The 18,440-nt window shown below is 45.5% G+C and overlaps 1 protein-coding gene across 1 annotated transcript; it reads right to left on the bottom strand.

The window, feature by feature from the left end:
* Window positions 1-3,587: 3,587 nt before the first annotated feature.
* Window positions 3,588-13,585, bottom strand: LOC139219198 (low-density lipoprotein receptor-like). Its single transcript, XM_070851004.1, has 21 exons — window positions 13,429-13,585; window positions 12,767-12,982; window positions 12,422-12,651; window positions 12,096-12,225; window positions 11,491-11,684; window positions 11,147-11,333; window positions 10,793-11,005; window positions 10,426-10,609; window positions 10,107-10,308; window positions 9,836-10,000; window positions 9,634-9,713; window positions 9,459-9,579; window positions 9,103-9,327; window positions 8,678-8,812; window positions 8,064-8,265; window positions 7,843-7,968; window positions 7,325-7,432; window positions 5,257-5,493; window positions 4,355-4,658; window positions 4,189-4,282; window positions 3,588-3,653 (listed from the first exon to the last, which is right to left on the bottom strand). The coding sequence occupies exons 1-21, from the start codon at window positions 13,583-13,585 to the stop codon at window positions 3,588-3,590; spliced, it is 3,576 nt and encodes a 1,191-aa protein (XP_070707105.1).
* Window positions 13,586-18,440: the final 4,855 nt, after the last annotated feature.

Here is an 18,440-nt window from a genome sequence, read left to right as displayed (position 1 = left end):
AAAGCCAGGATCAGCAGCCCGGCGATGACGCCCAGCACGCTGAGGGTCAGCGGTAAGCTCAACGCCCCGTTGACCGTGTCGTCGCAGGATTCACCTCTGTAGCCCAGGTCACAGTCACACACCAGATCAGTGCCGCCACCAGCAGGAACCACGCAGGCACCACGACCACTGCACTGAATCTCTCCACAGGTGGGCAGGCTGTAGTCGATGCCTCTTGGCTGGGGAGGAGGGACAGGGATTGACATCGTAGAGGGGGGGGGGGTGGAAGGAAGGGACGAAACTTGGACTAGAAAGGGAGGGAGTGATAAATGGAAGGAGAGTGGGAGACGGGAGCTATGAATGGAAGGGAGCCGCACCCTAAAACACAACAAAGACACATGACAAAGAGAAAACACCGAGGCTTTTCTGCAGGACCCAGGTGCCCGACAGAAACACCAGCTTTGTAAACCATAAAGAAACATGCACGACAGGGACAGTCTGAATTTTCTATACTCTTAATGATTATGATGTTTCTCACCAGTGAGCATGAACATATCAAGAGATTTTAAATTCAAATGGAGCCATGTGCATCCAGAGTTTCTCCATAGAATTCCCCAAAACATATTTAACACCACTGATACATTTCTGTCTTTATACAGGTTAAACGAGAACGAAACAAGATGTGTGTAATAGATTAAGATGTACGTTTACAAACTAATTTCAGTGCCAACACAGAGCATGGAACTGAGAGCTGTGTGCTGGGTGCGTGTCTCGCCCTTATTTTACTTTTAAATCATCACATACAAATAAGTGCGCCACAGCCTAACTGCACAAACACAGTAGTGTAAGAAACTATTTGAAGGGTTGAACATCAAAACAAAAAGCGTGTGTGTGTGTTTTTTGCAGTTATTCTTTTCACATGAGACACACAGAGAAGTGAAATGCTAACAACTCCAGTTGTTTCAGCAGCAGCATTAGAGATGTTAAAGGACACCGTGTTCAACTAAACCTGTAAGACTAAACAAACCAAAGCATGTAGGACAGCACAACTGTGTAATGCACATATTAGAGCATAATATATACAGATATAAAATGATAATATGCAGTACCTGCAGTTTAACATAAAGCCTTTCTGCTAAGCTCTGTAGCGTGGAAGGTTATCTGATAAATAAGTGGTGGTGGTGAAGTTATGGTACTTCTCAGGCATCTCGTCAGTCAGGTTTTTCACCAACACAGCACGACTGTGGTCACCACTGGCTTCAGGGCAGGCATACAGCACAGTGAGACAACCCAACGACACGTGAAAATAGGAATAAGTGGAAAAATATCTACTCACAGAGCTAAATCATGCAGATGTGGCAGTGGAGATTGAATTCTTGTGGTCGGGTCTTCAGGTGTCTGTCTGAGTTCCCCTTCTGAGAGAATCTGAAACAAAAAGAAGGGAGGGAACAGGAAGAAAGCCGAGATCTGTGAATGCCCACCTTTTTCCCCATAAACACACACAATCACCTCCTCCTCCCTCTGCCTTATCTTTAAATGGGCTGAGTCATACACACACTCTTGCTCACAACAAATATCCATGACATTGATGGAGCAACTTTATATTTCAAAACGACAGTCCAAACTAATCTAATCAATCACTGACTCACGCTGACTCACAAACCTCTGCTCTGGCATCCCTGAGAAAAATAAACTTCAGTTGTGTCGCACCTTTCAGACGGGACTGCAGGTGTGGCCAAGGAAAAATAAAGATGTTATAGAAAACATGTTGAATACGGCATCGATGTGACCATGTAAATACTTCTTTTCCGGAGAGTCAAAGGCTAAATAAGATCAATACACACTCACACACCCCCTCACCTGTAGGATGATTCCACTGAAATGCAGTAGGTGTGTTTTCCAGACTAGTGGGGGATGGAAGGAGGAGAAGACAGGTTAGAACAAAACTCGCCTGGCAAGACCTGACGAGAGAGACATGCCTGTGCAACTCACAGCACTTCATGCATCTGTTGTGTCATAACCCCCCCCCCCCACCAAAAATGTTTGTCAGGTTTTTTTGATATATTCCGACAGCTATTCAGCCTATTAACAGTGCACCTGTTCAGTGGCTCTTACCAAACAAGTCAGTGCAGTCAGGTGTCTTGTGGTTATTGAAACAAGGCTGAGTTCTCTGCCAAGCGGTCTGCTGTTGCCAAACTCGAGTCCTCTATGCCAGCACTGTCGAAATCAGGCTCCACCTTCTTGAATGTATCCGATTAAGAAACTTCAACTCTGTCTCTTGTATATTCTAAAACATTTATAGGGTATTTACTACAAATTAGCAAACATTTTCAGCAATCTTGCCCAGAGACCATAGTTAATAAACAAATTGTTTCATGCACGGTTCTTGGACAGTATGAGGAGCTGCTTTGTACTGAGCTCATTTGGGAATCTGATCACAACGTCTCTCTAAGATGCTCTCTGCAAAGCTGGGAGGAGACCACAGGGCAGACCAGAACATGTTAGAGACTGCACATCCATTATAGCATAGGAACACCTTGGGATCCTCCCAGGATGGAGTGTGTAGACCTGAGGTTGAGTTGTTACAGTAAAACACAAGTGCATAGCCAACCATGCCTCCATCTCCATTTCAATCCACATTACAGAGGACGTGTATATAGTTTTATAGGTATACTATACTTTTATACTTTTCATTCAGTTTAATTGTGCCATTCAAACAGTAAAAGATATGCACCACGTGTCCCAACTATTTCTCGATCAGGTTTGGCTGATACACAGTTGGAAGCACGTAAGCAAAGGGAGCTTTCACACAGAACATGTTTCTGTGGAACTAAACTGTTACAAGGAAGCATTTACTCGAAACCGGTATCAGATTACAGCACGGCCACAGACCAACATGGGAAGCTGGGACATTTTGGCAGTGCACGTAAACAGAACGGCTCCTAGGATGTTAGTGGTGTAACTTGTGGGGATTTAGTGCGAACGTGAGCTGCGATCAGACAATTAACTGAGCTAAACCGTGCTAATGTGATAACAAAAACCATAAACCTGCAGTTGGAGACAACACAGGCATTAGCAGACAAGCGGCGTTGTGACAACAGCAGAACAGTGGAATTAGTAAGATATACAGTACACACACACAAATAGAGTCTGAAGCAACATTAGAGGCTCCAAATAATGACAGACGGGTAAAGACAGGGAGGCAGACATGAAGAGATTAAACATGCGTCTGTCTGGCTCTGACTTCAGGGTTGTGAAACATTAGGATGTGAAGATTCCTCATATTTGCTGTTGAATTAATGTGGCACTTAAATAATCAAGTATAAAAATGAATGTAATTACAGTATCCATGTAGAAATCATGCAGCTAAATGTACCTTGATTTAAGTTGAATATTCTTCAGTTAACATATTACCTCCTACAACACACTGAGCAGAGTCTGGTGTTTGGTTCATTCCTGCTCCACCTTTATTACAGCATAAAACAGTCAGCATTTTTAGATTCAGCATCCTAAGGCCTTTATTTGCGATGTGTGCGGCCTTCAGGGCAACGATCCACAGTGAGGCCACCAGGTGTTTACTGGAGGCCGTATTTCAGAGTGCAAAACCTCTATTTGGGCTGCAGTGACATTAACGCTAGCGAGGGGTTCTTCACGTCTACCGGGGACTCCAGCTCCTGTGGAGAAGAAACAGAGAGGAAACATTCATCTGAAATCTTTCCAACTAATGAGAGCAGGACGTGGTTCTTTAATTAAGCATTAGAAGCTTATACTTGATATTTAAAAAGGGTGTGGAAATTACTTTAGGCACAAAAACATGAATGTTTATTCGTGGTTGTACTAAGAGGAACTCAACTCACTGATAATCTATTATTGTTAATGTGAAGATTACTTTGAATAATTGTATAATTAACAGTGAGGATACTGCTTTTTTTAAGACACCATCAGTGACTTACTTTATAAACTTGCACTAAGCTTTCTTTTGATTTTTTTCTCTTTAAATCAATAAGCTTTGTGTATTTAATAGACCATAAAGTTGATTGTGTCTGATTAGAGCGAAGCCTAGAGTTTGGAAGTCAAAATACTACTTCCAGAATCAATAATGAACTCAAATCAAGTGTTACATGTTTACCAGAAACATTAAAATGTATATATTGTGGTATTGGTGGAGTTAACTGAATGGGTCAGTACGCCACATTCATGAGGTTTCACCTCCGTGTCTGAATCTGGTTCACATGGCAGGCTCATGTTGGCCATCAGAGTTTCTTTCTCCATCGGTCTGCTTCTGATGGACTCCCAGCCTCTCCTGTGAACAACAAAAGCCATGTTTTCATTTTCTACATACCTCACAGAGTTACATATTCCTCACGGTGAGTACCTTTTAGTGAAGATATAAGCAGCAGCCATCAATAGAGCGGCGAGGCAGAAGATGCCCAGGACCACAGCCACGTGGCTTTGTCCAGTGTCCGTCTCTTGACAGGAGGCTCCCTTGTACCCAGGCAAACACTGGCAGTGAGAGACTTTGCCTGCTGTGATGCACTTTCCGTGATCGCTGCAGCGTTGGACATCACAGGATGTAGAGTCCTTTTTAACCATCATAGCAGAGGTCTTTAGGGCGTTGGGGTGAGGCGGCGAGGAAGGCTGGGGAGAGCGGTTCTTACTGGCCGAGTTTGTGTTCGGACCTGAAGAGACAGTCAGCGTCAGGGATAATGCTACATACTGAAAATGTTCCTACACTACACTGACCTCTGTACCAAACCCTCATCACTGTGAGGCTGCCAGGCAAACAGTGAAGCTACTGAGTCACATAAAACCACCAATGGTTTTTCTACTGGTTAAAACAAACGAAATGCAGCGTGTTCTCATTAAACTTTAGAGGTGCTGGTGGAAATATCTGAGGCTTTAAGCCTTCATGCTAAGCTAAACTAGCAGGCTGCTGGAGGTAATTTCATATCTGCCAAACAGACATGAAAGTGGTGCTAATCTTTTCATGCGACTCTCGGCTAGAAAGCAAATAAGCCTTCTAAAATGGTGAACTAATCCTTCAACAACTTCCAGAGCTTAGAAACATTTTAAATTTAATCTTGAGTTTATAAAACAAGGTTGACTTTGAGCGGCAAAAGAGTGATTCAACTAGGATCATGATGTTACTTCATCTACCCTGGCTATTGTTCCTTTTACTGAGTTTGGCAGTTAAAGGGTTATTTCATGGGAAAATGAGATTTAGCATCGACATGACGTTGATGTGTTTTGTTTTTTAAACCACTGACTGAAACTCACAGTCCTGTTCATCCGACTCATCTGGACAGTCGACATGTCCGTCACAGAACTTGCTGCTGCTGATACACTTTTCGCCGTTGAAGCAGGACTGTTGGCCAGCGGGGCAGTCGGGGAGGGGGGCGCAGGATGCGGCCGCGACAGCAGAGAAGCCCCGGCCACATTTACACGTCCGACCTCCGGGATGAGGCAGACACAGATGGGAACAGCCGCCGTTGTTTTTGGAGCAGCTGTTAGTTCCTGGACGAAGGAGGTAAAAGAGGGTTCGCAAAAAAAGCTACACAAAACCTTCACAGTCTTCTGGGCAGCGGAAAGCAACTTTTAACAGTCCAACTATGAGCAGATAAAACAAAACAAGCATCACAATGAGTTTGGTATAATTTAAATAGGAAAAATGCTCAGAAGCATTTATGATTATTATTTTTATAGGATCCTCGTCAACTTCCACTTCTGTCAGTCTTACTTCTATGGTCTATTGTGATTAAATAGGTTCCCTTGTGCAGACATACGGTTGCTTGCTTCATAAAGTAATATGGGAAGAACAACGGTACACAGATAATCCATTAGACCTCCTTCTGCTCTATGGCTGCCAGGGACGTGGATCTCCATCACTGAGGCTGATTCAATATGCATCTCGATACACACACACACACCTCCAGGCTTATCCACGGCAGAGATAATCAGATGTTATGGATGCTTCTCACCTCATGAACTTTCACGCCGACACACCCACATGAGGTGAATCTTACCAACCCTAATGGCTATATATAAAAATCAGGGCCCTCTGGCTACGTGTGAAGACATCATCTGCTTTGGCGCTGTAAGGACACTTCCTGTGCCAGGCTGAGAAAGAGTCTGGTTTATGTCCAGGAAAAGGTGTGTTGGCATTTGCCGCTGACTTTATTCTGGCACTGGAGCGTTCAAGAGTTCAGTTAACTGTGTAACTTGTTAGTATTTGAAATTGCAGCTGCTGTGTTGTAGATAAATGCCAGGCCAAGAAAATAAGCAAGAGGGAGTGTTGTCTAAATGTGTGTGTTGAGCTCTCCTCCTACAGCACATACAGCGACACCCTGGGATCTCCCACAGATTGCCAAGCCTGATCTCTCTGCAAGTATCACATCACTCTGCTATCTATTCAACTCAAACTGAGCCTAAGTGAGTCTTTTCATTCTGCCCAGAGTCTCTGATAACACACCCTTTCTGCTCTCTGCATTCAGAAGGGGAACACAAAGTCGAAGTGGAAATATAAGTGTGTAATTCCTCATTTATGACAAACTGGTTTTTCGTGCTTCTGTTTTACAAATTGAGCTGAGCCTGTTGGTTAACATTACAAACCAGGGCAGGAATAAAGGCCTCATGTTCACTACGTGAGGAGGATTTCAGTGTTGACGAGCCATTTTCACAACTGCATCCAGGAGAACCTCCACGTCGTCATTGTATGTTGAGGGGACTATGAAACTGGAAAATCAGCCCAGTGGTTGACGGGTAGCTTATAACATCTTAAATACTGGGACAGCATCTCTGGACAAACTTTAAAGTCATGCAGATTTCTCTCTCTCTCCACTTTCTACACAGGACTTTTAGTTTGCATCCTTACAACTTTGCTTTGTTATTTGATACTATTGTGGTGCTACTCTTCTGGTCTCATTGCTTTATTTGTGTCACACTGAATCCTGCTCAGCGTCCTTCAGACTCTTCGTATTTCAAGTCTGTGCTGGAATCCTCTACACCCCGTCAGACCCCACCTGCCATCTAGTGGACACTTTCCTTTCCTTTCCAGGTGATCTCACTCCTGTTGAGATCACCTGCCTGCTAATGTACTCCTCCTCTCAACAACCAACCTCAGTATACAGTTTATGAAGGACAGCTTTTATTACCGGCTGTGCGTGGAGCTTTCTAATCATCCCTGCATGTTTACTTTTACCTGTGACCTGCTGGAAAGCTGTTCTTTTCCTGACTACTTGTTCCACTGTAGTCATTTACACAAGTCTGCATGCCCCCCTGTTGTAGATTACACCCTTACTACTGCTTCTTATCCGTCTTGCTGTGTTAAAGCCGGATAGGTACCCACCAGACTGACTGTCACCGCTGTAGGCTCTGACTTCTAACAGGCTGCTCTTCGTCTCAAACCACAGTTGGTTAGGCTGGAGACCGTCACTGAACCACAGTTTGGTCACATCTACACGGGTTGGAAACAAAAAGTATGTCATTTCACTGATCTTCATTAGTCAGACTGAATAAACATTTGAAAGCAACAACGGCAGGCCTGATGGAGAGGAGAAGAAGTGCTGGTAATCACAAGTGGATGCTTGAAGATGTCTCAGAGTACAGATTGCTGAGAAGAGGTTGACTGAATAATTCATTGCTACATTAGTCTGTGATGCCATCTGCTGCCTAAAGGGGATGAAGACAGATGTAACGGAGGTGAAAGCCTTCAGAGCTACAAGAAATTCAATTCTGCAAGCAGAACTGAACAGGTTATTTGAGTGGAACAGAAAGTATTACACAGAGACCCAAGACTTCCCCCCCCCTGCAGACATTGTGGGTGAGTCTTCAAAGCAGGGTGTTACTAAAAACCGTCCTCTTTACCTTTGTCCAGCGTGACCCAGAGGAGGATGCTCTCAGTATGTGTGAAGGAGATAAGCAGGCCGGGCCCAGTTTTGTACTGTCTATATCCTGTTCCATCCACCCCGATGGAGCTGATTACACTTTCACCTGGAGAAAGAATAATAAGATGGGTACACACATGCAGGGAGAAGCAAGCCTGCGAAAATAAGCTCTTATTAGGAGTTTTTTTTTAAACTCCTCACCTGTGTCAGCCCAGTAGATCATGGTTCCCTGATTGGAAAAGACCAGCGAAGTGGGGACTCTTGACTTCCTCCACAGCACCACTTTGTTACGGCCATCCATCCAGGCACAGACCACCTCCATCTGGTTCTTCCCATCTGCCACAACTATTGCTGTGTAGCAGAGTTGTCCTGTGGGGGGGTGCAGGGCTATGGATGTGGTGCCCTGAAAAGACAAACACGATCCAGGCTACATTTACCAGGAGAAGCAAATAACGTTGAAACAAAATGTATCTTAGAACAAACAAGGAAAGGAGCTCACAGAAATAAAGGGGTAAAGGTATAAATACATATACAGAAGTGTCCTGGATGTTTCTGCTGACTTCACAGTAAATACAACACTAAAGTGGCAGCCAAGAGGAAATCTGTTTTATGTTACACTATGCTTAAGTCCATGCTACCTAAGTGTGTGTTAATATTTTCAAAGCAAGAGGACTGTCCACAAGAGACAAGGAAGAAGCTGTAAGTCAGAGAAAGTTAGAGGCAGGAAGGAGCCGTGCAGGCGTCCAGAGGTAAAAGGTGATGATCGCTGAGCAGAAAAGAACAAAAGGTGAGCAGTGAAGCTGAGCCGACTTCACCTTCAGTGATCCCTGCAGCAGTGAGGTGGTGTAGCCGTCGTGGCGGGAGGTCACGTGGAGATCGGGCCTCTCGCTGCTGCTCCAGTAGAGGTTAGAGGTCACCCAATCAACCGCCAGAGCTGTGACTGAATCATCCTTGTGGGACAGAGAAGTTTCCAGAATTAAAATTTCACCAGGGAGCGGCTGCTGAACTACTGATGAGGCTGAAGTCACATATTTTCATCAAAACCAAGACTGACCCATTTGTAATTGAAAAGAGCAACGGGGCAATTTAAAACAAACAAGGAAACACTAAAGATCAACTGTTAACGCTCCACTCTTATTTTATAACGGAGGTCATCAAACATTTTTTAAAAAGTGTGAAAACTATTTGTGACCAGGATTTAAGAAATTGCCGTTTCCTATAAAAAGCTGATTATGCCTACCCTCAGATTTAGGATTTGCCCCGAGGGTGTCAGTCCCTGTCTCGACCTAGAGGTGCCGAGTTTCAGCACGTCCACAGATCCTTGTCCTGCATCAGCCACGTACACAGAAAGCTCCGGGATGGACACGTCCAGGCCTGACGCCTCCGTCACACCAGGAAGGGCTAAAACTCTGCTGACTGGCATTTTTTTCAGAGCAACACCATCACGCATGGAGTGCAAGTAAATCTACAAGTAGCGGGGGGTGAGATTAAAAAAAGGAAACAAGCAAGAGTGAGCAGACGAGGAAAACAAGTGTGTGGCTCAAAAAAAAGGCATGCAGGTTTTTTTCTTCATGACAACACAGTGAGGCCATTCACCTGGTAGATTGTTGTACGAGACAAAAGCAAGATGAAAGTTGATTCCGGAGGCAGAGAGCAGGTAACCTTGTCCTTGGAAAGTAGCAGCCCCTTTGGGCATCGACAAATCGCCACAGGCCCCCTCACCGCCGGATCTCCTGGGGACCCCGTTACTCCAGACCTGCCTCTCAGCGACGGGGCCAGGAGGCAGAGGTGGGAGCAGCGTAGCTCGTCGCAGGGGTTCGATACGGCTGGCTGGGAAAGGACGTGCATCAGCTGGGGGGAGAGAGAGAACACAGGCATCAAGGGTCACAGCAATTAATACTTATACCCATGTGATCATATAAATGTTAACTCTTCAGGAGTTACAACCACCTCATTAGAAGTTGAAGACTCACTTTCAGTCCAAACGGCTGTCCCGGTCTCTTCAGAAGAACCTTTTGATCTTTGCCTGTGTTCTTGTCAGCTGAGCGGATGGTTCTTCTTTTCGTGTCAGACCAGAAGAGACGGTCGTTGAAGATCGCCACAGAGAAAGGGCTTGGTGTTTCGGCTAACTGGAGGATCTAATGAGAGAAGGACAAAGCCTGTTCACCGGTTCTCTTGATGATGCTAAAACTTTGGCCGCTTCAAACATTCAAGTACTTCTTTCGGTCAGCTGATGGCAGTTACCTTGACGTTGTCTCCATCCAGAGAGGCTGAGCCGATGCAGCGCAGCTTCTCGTCGGCCCAGTACACCCTGTTGTCCAGGAGGTCGTAGGCCAGACTGACTGGCCAGCTCAAACCTCGGCTCACTACCACCTTCCTCTTTGAACCGTCCATTCCAGACCGCTCGATCTGAGGAGTGCTGCCGATCTCGGACCAAAGCATCAACCTGAAAATATTGATTGTGCAATGCGCGTCCTGATTAAAGATCTGGGATTGAAATTTGGAGGAAATTTCTTTGCCCCATTCTTTCTCCGCAGGTTTTTACCCAGTTTGGGTACCTTACCCTCTGTGTGGCAGCAGGACCAATGAGCTCGGCTGCTCCAGATCTTCACCCAGCACCACAGTGTAGTCCTGAGATCTCACTGTGGCATCGCTGAGCTTCACAGCCAGAATCTGACCCACCAGCCCATCCACCCAGTACAGGTTCTTGCCAATCCAGTCCACCGCGATGAAATCTGACTTCACGCCTGTAACGAGATTTAATATAAACACTGAAAAATTAGGGTCACTGACTAAACTCCCCGAATTATTTTGTTGTGTGGCTTCAATCATTCCATTTCCATTAGTTAATCATGTTTGTAAGATCATGTTGCTTTAGTAAACCATCCAGACAACATCTCATACGCAACTGTGGAGTTTCTGAGTGGCACCTTTGATAAGTGTCCCTTTGTTGTTTGAGTTTTTCACGTCAGCCCAGCGGATGCTCTGGTAGTCGGGGCTCAGCCAGTAAACTCTCTGCTGAGCCCAGTGATAATCCAGCGAGAAGACCGGCCGATTGGCAGAGGACAGAAGACGCAAGGTGCCGCTACGGACTCCCAGGAGTAACAGCTCTGACTGCACCGAGGCCAGAAGCAAAGGCTCGTCTAGAGACGGAAACAAGAGCTTTAAGTCTTCATGGCTCTTCTCTAGAGTGAGTAACAAAGAGCAACCCAACAGCACAAAAATAAACAGAATGCAATTTGTTTTTCCTTCAACAGCAAATACCGTGTCTGGACCTATAGTACCTTTGGTCTTGCAGCTTTTGTCGTCAGGCTCCAGGTAGAAGCCAGGGTGACACTGACAGACGTAAGACCCACGGGTGTTCAAGCAAGTGTGTTTACATGCAGCATGTGGCACCGTATCGCACTCGTCGATGTCCACACAGGACACAGCGCTGGTGTGTAGTTTGAAACCTGCAGCACAGTAACACCTCTAACAATGAAGAGCAAAAGCAGGGGAGAAGGAATCAGTGTTGATTCATATGCAAATGTTGTGTAGATGTTTCTAGAAACACTGGCTGTGACGATGAAACAGGACCTGAAAACTCAGTCTAGAATTTGTACCAAGAGTGGCTTGGCTCCGTACTGACCGGTCCACTTGGGGCGCTGACACAGTGGTGGTCACACTGAGGAGCTGATGGGCTGGAGCAGTTGTGCTGAACACATCCAACTCCCTCATCAGAACTGTCGGCACAGTTGGTGAAGCCGTTACACACCAGGCCGGGGTCCACACACTCACCGCTGCCACACTGGTAAAGGTGAAGGGGGCATTTCCTCTGGCTGCCTTTGAAGAGCAGACGCAAACATTCACTGTGTGTCAGAGGTCGTCTGCAGTTTCTAAAATATTGTGTTGTATTGGACAGCATTTCCGCTTTTGCAGCTAAAAGTACCTCAAAATTATATCATGGATGCATGACTGAAGAATCCTGCCACTGAATTTGACTATGTACACTTCATTTTAGTAAATAGAATAGGTACACTTGAATAGACCATACATAGGTTATAATTTAGTTTTTTAGGTTTCATATCATAGACGGCAGATATTGAATGAACTAAAAATTACAGTCATTTTAAAAATCAAAATAGGCGTGAAAGCATTCCAGTAATGTATGAAAACAAGAACATGTGAAGCAGAGAATAAAGCAGTCAGTCAGGAGGCGAGCAGTGGTGAATGTTTGAGAATACGCATGCTCACATTTGTCCTCGTCCATGCGGTTGTAACAGTCCTCCTTCCCGTCACACCTCCAGGACAGAGGGATGCACTGACTGCCGTCGCCACACTGCCATTGGTATTCCCTGCACTTTGCTGCCGGTAACATGCAGTTCTGGATACAAATGACGAGACCGCGGTTCAACCGCTGCTTCCCAACCTCAAAACAAGCATCCTCTCTTTAGACAAGCTTAGCTCCAGTATGCATCATCGTAAAATGCTGAATGCTCGAGAAGCAAAGAAAGTTTCCCTCAATCATTGCCTCTACTCATTAAAACAGATTTACTTCACCTGTAACTGGATCTTCATACCTTCTCGTCTGACCCATCTTTGCAGTCGTCCTCACCATCACACAGCCACTCTTTCTGCAGGCACTCATGGCTGTGCCGGCATCTGAGCTGCACCGGGCAGCGCGGGGGTCTGGTGCACTCCATCTCATCAGAGCGGTCGCTGCAGTCAGCATATCCATCGCATCTCAGGGCCTCAGACACACACTGGCCGCTAGCACAGCGATACTGGTCGATCGCACAGGCCACCGAACCTGGAAAGAGGATGATAGAAATAACTTAAAGTGTTATATTAGTCTTCATTTTAGAAACATTTACCATGAGTTTTGATACAACTTTCTATTCAAGTAAATATTGGCCATCACTTACCACACTTTTCCTCATCCGACCCATCAGCACAGTCTCTCTCGCCATCACACAAGAAGGTCTCCGATATACAGCGAGTGTTGTTATCACAGTGCTGATGGCAGCCCTCAATCAGACGTGAACAGTCCTTTTCATCCGATTGGTCTTGACAGTCGTTCCTCCCGTCACACACCTGCTCCGGTGGGATGCATCTATTCCCGTGAGCACACTGGAACTCATCTAGGGAAGGCAAGAGAGACTTCTTACAGATAATTCCCTACATAGAGAGCATCCATTTTTCAATGTATTACTGACTACTACACTAAACTATCTACTGACTGTGCTTAACACTCTGGTGGCTTCCTGGAAAATGGTCAAATTTAGCCTTAAATAAAAACAAAAAGAAATCCACCTCAACATATCCTGAGAGACGCCTGAGAAACAAAAAAAAAAAAAAACAAGGCAAAACCCAAAACCAAAGAAAACACCTTAGTGCTGCCAACTGATAAATACGTGGCTCAAAACGCCACAGAAAGAAATGAGGATCAAATATGAAGTTCATGGTGTTGCATACTGAAAACAGCCCCTTAACATGACAAATGAACATGTGGACATTTTCCTGTGCAGCTGAAATAACAGATTGTCGTTTTATGCTGCTTGTTACCAGCTCGAAGCGCAGAACAAACCTGCTTTGCACTGAGCAGCACATCCCTCTTCGTCGGACCCGTCCTGGCAGTCCTTCTCTCCGTCACACACGTGGCTGTACATAACGCACTCCAGGCCATCTTTGCATGGCTTGAAACCTTTGCGGCACCTCAGTGGGGCTGGTTTGGCACTCGGCATGTCGGAGGCTTGGCAAAGAGAAAATTATATGCATTTTTTTAAAAACAAACATCAACACCCTAGCAAAGTGTTAGAAATCATGGCACTGTGTGTCGCCTAGCAAGAATTACAGCTGCTGTGGGATGACAAATGTGTTTGACAAATGTTTGTTTTTCATCTACTGATTGTGCACGTTATTCCACTGTGTTTTTCTTGTTTGCTTACACGGAGCAGTAGAATCTGCTGATTGACACTGCTTCTCATCTGACCCGTCAGGACAGTGGGCACGACCATCACACACTTCCATTCTGGGGATGCACATCCGCCGGTCACTGCACAAGAAGTCATCTGATGTGCAGGACGAAACGGTGTCAATTTGAGGAGCAGGAGGGAGTTAACATAGCAGTGCAGGTGTTGTGAAGAAACTAGAGCACTTTCACTTTTCCTCTGAAGCTTTCCCACAGTGAGTCCATGCTGTCATTACTTTGCCAGATACATAACTTATTGCTACCTTTCCCTCTTGTGGTTATTGGCAGACTCGCCTGGGTTTTTACATTGGACCAAACAGTCGTTTTCATCAGAGCCATCAGGGCAGTCTCTTTGTCCATCACACAGTAGATTTTGAGAGATACACAGTGATGAACCTGGACAGAGAACTGAAGGAGTGATGCAAGGTGATGTGGAAGTGGGAACAGGAGACTCTGTTGTTGCAGCTGTAACCGGGTTTGGAAAGGACAGAATTAGGTGTCAAACTTAAATTGTTAGAGTACTAACTGGCAGGATTGTTATATTGGTAGAAGGAACTATGCAGCTGCATTAACCTTCACCAGTGAATTATACTAGAAAACTGGACTCTGAAGACTTACCGCAGCCCTCCTCATCTGTGCCATCCAGGCAGTCTCGCTCTCCATCGCACAGGAATTTCTTTGGGATGCAGCGATTGCCGTCAGCACAGCGATGTTCGCAGCTCTTTGTTTGTTCCCTGCAGTTCAGCTCATCAGACTGGTCCCGACATTGCGACTTCCCATCACACACCTGATTCCCAGGTATGCACATCTTCCCATGAGAGCACTGGAACTCACCTGGGGTGGAGTGCAAAGAAAAAGGTATGATTATTTGTATTAAACAGCGTTAAAAGAACTTTGCTTTTATGTCAGAGTTAAAAGTTTAAAGTGAAACAACCTTGCTTGCAGGTTTCTGGGCATCCCTCTTCATCAGATCCATCCATACAGTCCTTCTCTCCGTCACACACGTGGCTGTATAAAACACACTCTTTGCCGTCTTTACACAGCTTTGAGCCCATACGACACTTCAGGACGTTTGTTGGAGCTGCAGGAGGAGTTGCACTCGGACAGTCGACCTCATCTGAGCCGTCGTGGCAATGAGAGCGGCCGTCACAAACCAGACTCTTTGACACGCAGCTCCTGCGGTCTTTGCAGCGGAAGTCAGCTGAGGATGAAGGCATTTAATATCAAACATAATACAGAACTCTCTACTATTCCAACGTGGTTAAGATCAGAGAAACTGTCTCAGTCAGCCCATAATCTGATCACTCACTCTTGTAGGGACATCGTTTCACACAGTTCTCATCAGATCCATCAGGGCAGTCTCTCTTCCCATCACAAAGCTGCGCTGGGTTGATGCATAAAGATGAACGTGGACACAGAACTGAAGGACTGGTGCAGGGTGGCTTGGTGGGAGGCTCAGTAAAGCCTTCGGTAGGTAAAGGGGGCTCATTTAAGTGGACGTTTCCTGTAGAAGTGGTAGGAGCAACCTCTGCAGCTTCTACAAGTGATAGACACAAAAGTAAGATGAGGTTCAAAGTTCCATTTTAAAAACATCAAAATACCTTTGTCATATGAACGCAATAGTAATGATTAACATACAAATAAGCACAAGGTTCAAGATTTCTAGGAGTCAGTCAGTAGTCATAAGCCAGACTATTGATTCTTAGCCTTGCTTATAACTAACCTCTCAAACTGATTGTGAAAATGATACATTTTGCAGCATTTGTACAGAAACTCACCACATCCCTCTTCATCTGATCCATCCCTGCAGTCTCTCTCTCCATCACAAACGTGACTGAAGAGAACACACTCTTTGCCGTCCCTACACAGCTTTGAGCCCATGCGACACTTCAGGACGTTTGCCCGGTCTGGGGGCGGAGTTACGTTCGGACAATTGATCTCATCTGAGCCGTCGTGGCAATGAGAGCGGCCGTCACAAACCAGACTCTTTGAGACGCAGCTCCTGCGGTCTTTGCAGCGGAAGTCAGCTGAGGATGAAGGTTTAATATCAAACATAATACAGAACTCTCTACTATTCCAATGTGGTTAAGATCAGAGAAACTGTCTCAGTCAGCCCATAATCTGATCACTCACTCTTGTAGGGACATCGTTTCACACAGTTCTCATCAGATCCATCAGGGCAGTCTCTCTTCCCATCACAAAGCTGCGCTGGGTTGATGCATAAAGATGAATGTGGACACAGAACTGAAGGACTGGTGCAGGGTGGCTTGGTGGGAGGCTCAGTAAAGCCTTCGGTAGGTAAAGGGGGCTCATTCAAGCGGACGTTTTCTGGAGGAGCGGTAGGAGCAACCTCTGCAGCTTCTACAAGTGATAGACACAGCAATTAGTTGAAGTCATAAAAGGTCCATTTCAAAACAAAATATCTTTGAATTATTACTAATGTGATCATATGGCAAAGTTTGCATTTTAAGCCACTGGTATCAATGCTATTTCTGAAATTTGATTCTTTGTGATGGTCTTGCTTATTTATTCTAACTTCTCAAACTGATTGTGAAGACAGAACAGAAACTCACCACATCCCTCTTCATCTGATCCATCCCTGCAGTCCTTCTCTCCATCACAAACGTGACTGAAGAGAACACACTCTTTGCCGTCTTTACACAGCTTTGAGCCCATGCGACACTTCAGGACATTTGCCCGGTCTGGGGGCGGAGTTACGTTCGGACAGTTGATCTCATCTGAGCCGTCGTGGCAATGAGAGCGGCCGTCACAAACCAGACTCTTTGACACGCAGCTCCTGCGGTCTTTGCAGCGGAAGTCAGCTGAGGATGAAGGCATTTAATATCAAACATAATGCAGAACTCTCTACTATTCCAATGTGGTTAAGATCAGAGAAACTGTCTCAGTCAGCCCATAATCTGATCACTCACTCTTGTAGGGACATCGTTTCACACAGTTCTCATCAGATCCATCAGGGCAGTCTCTCTTCCCATCACAAAGCTGTGCTGGGTTGATGCATAAAGATGAATGTGGACACAGAACTGAAGGACTGGTGCAGGGTGGCTTGGTGGGAGGCTCAGTAAAAGGTTTGACAGGTAAAGGGGGCTCATTCAAGCGGACGTTTTCTGGAGGAGCAGTAGGAGCAACCTCTGCAGCTTCTACAAGTGATAAACACAGCAATTAGTTGAAGTCATAAAAGGTCTTGCTTATTTATTCTAACTTCTCAAACTGATTGTGAAGACAGAACAGAAACTCACCACATCCCTCTTCATCTGATCCATCCCTGCAGTCTCTCTCTCCATCACAAACGTGACTGAAGAGAACACACTCTTTGCCGTCTTTACACAGCTTTGAGCCCATACGACACTTCAGGACGTTTGCCCGGTCTGGGGGCGGAGTTACATTCGGACAATTGATCTCATCTGAGCCGTCGTGGCAATGAGAGCGGCCGTCACAAACCAGACTCTTTGAGACGCAGCTCCTGCGGTCTTTGCAGCGGAAGTCATCTAGACGGACATTAAGGAAAACAAAATGCGTTTTCCAAGTTTTGGGCCTCGTTGACAGAGTCTGTTAAAGTGTGAATTATTTTCAAAATAACATCCGAGCAGAGGGAAACTCATAACGTCTCCAGCCAGAAGAACACACACACATTCAAGGCTTACCTTTCGAGGGACATCTTTTCACACAGCTCTGTTCATCAAAGCCATCAGGACAGTCTTTACGTCCATTGCAAAACTGGCTCGGAGAAATGCAGACGTGCGCAGCAGAATGGGGGCAGGGCACGGAGGGGCTGCTGCAGGTCGGCACAGTCGGAGCAGGAGGAACTTCGTACGATGGGTCCACACTTGGTTTTGTTGGAGTCCTGGTCTCTACTGAGGCATCTTGACAAAGATAGTAAAGTTAAAATAAATATAACAGTTAAATTATATATGTGGGATATTATATTACAAATCCACTAATCTAACTGGAATTGTTTCTTTCAGTTCTGCAACTGCTGTTTTTCCAATAACTGAAACTACGTCTTCGGAAACTCACCACATCCCTCTTCATCTGATCCATCCCTGCAGTCCTTTTCCCCGTCACACACGTGGCTGTATAAAACACACTCTGTGCCATCTGTACACGGCTTTGAGCCTGTGCGACACTTCAGGATGTTCACCCGAGCGACAGGGGAGGCCACGGCCGGACAGTCGACCTCATCTGAGCCATCAGCACAATGAGAACGACCGTCACAAACAAGATTCCTGGGGACACAGCTCCTCTGGTCCTCGCACTTGAAGTCCTCTAAGGTTGGAAATTAAAGCAGAGAAAATTACTACAAATTCTCAAAGCTGGGAAACTGAAGTTAGTGGTGAATGTTAATACTCATATAATTTTACAGCTCCATTGCTCAAGAAACACATGAATTTATGATGATGACACTTTACCTTCAGATGGACACGTGGCAACACATAAATCCTCATCATCTCCATCAGGGCAGTCCTTTTTCCCGTCACACAGCTGGGCTTGTGAGATGCAGACAGACGTATGTCGGCACAGCACAGAGGGTTCACTGCAGACTGGAGTATTGGGTACTATGGAGAGTTATAATTAAGAGGTATGTTAGTTCAAATCTGTGGCCTTCAAAT

This window comes from Pempheris klunzingeri, chromosome 19 (genome assembly GCF_042242105.1).
Source record: "Pempheris klunzingeri isolate RE-2024b chromosome 19, fPemKlu1.hap1, whole genome shotgun sequence".
NCBI classification, from domain to species: domain Eukaryota; kingdom Metazoa; phylum Chordata; class Actinopteri; order Acropomatiformes; family Pempheridae; genus Pempheris; species Pempheris klunzingeri.
The sequence above is the reverse complement of the archived record's forward strand: the minus strand, read 5'-3'. Positions and strand labels throughout refer to the sequence as shown.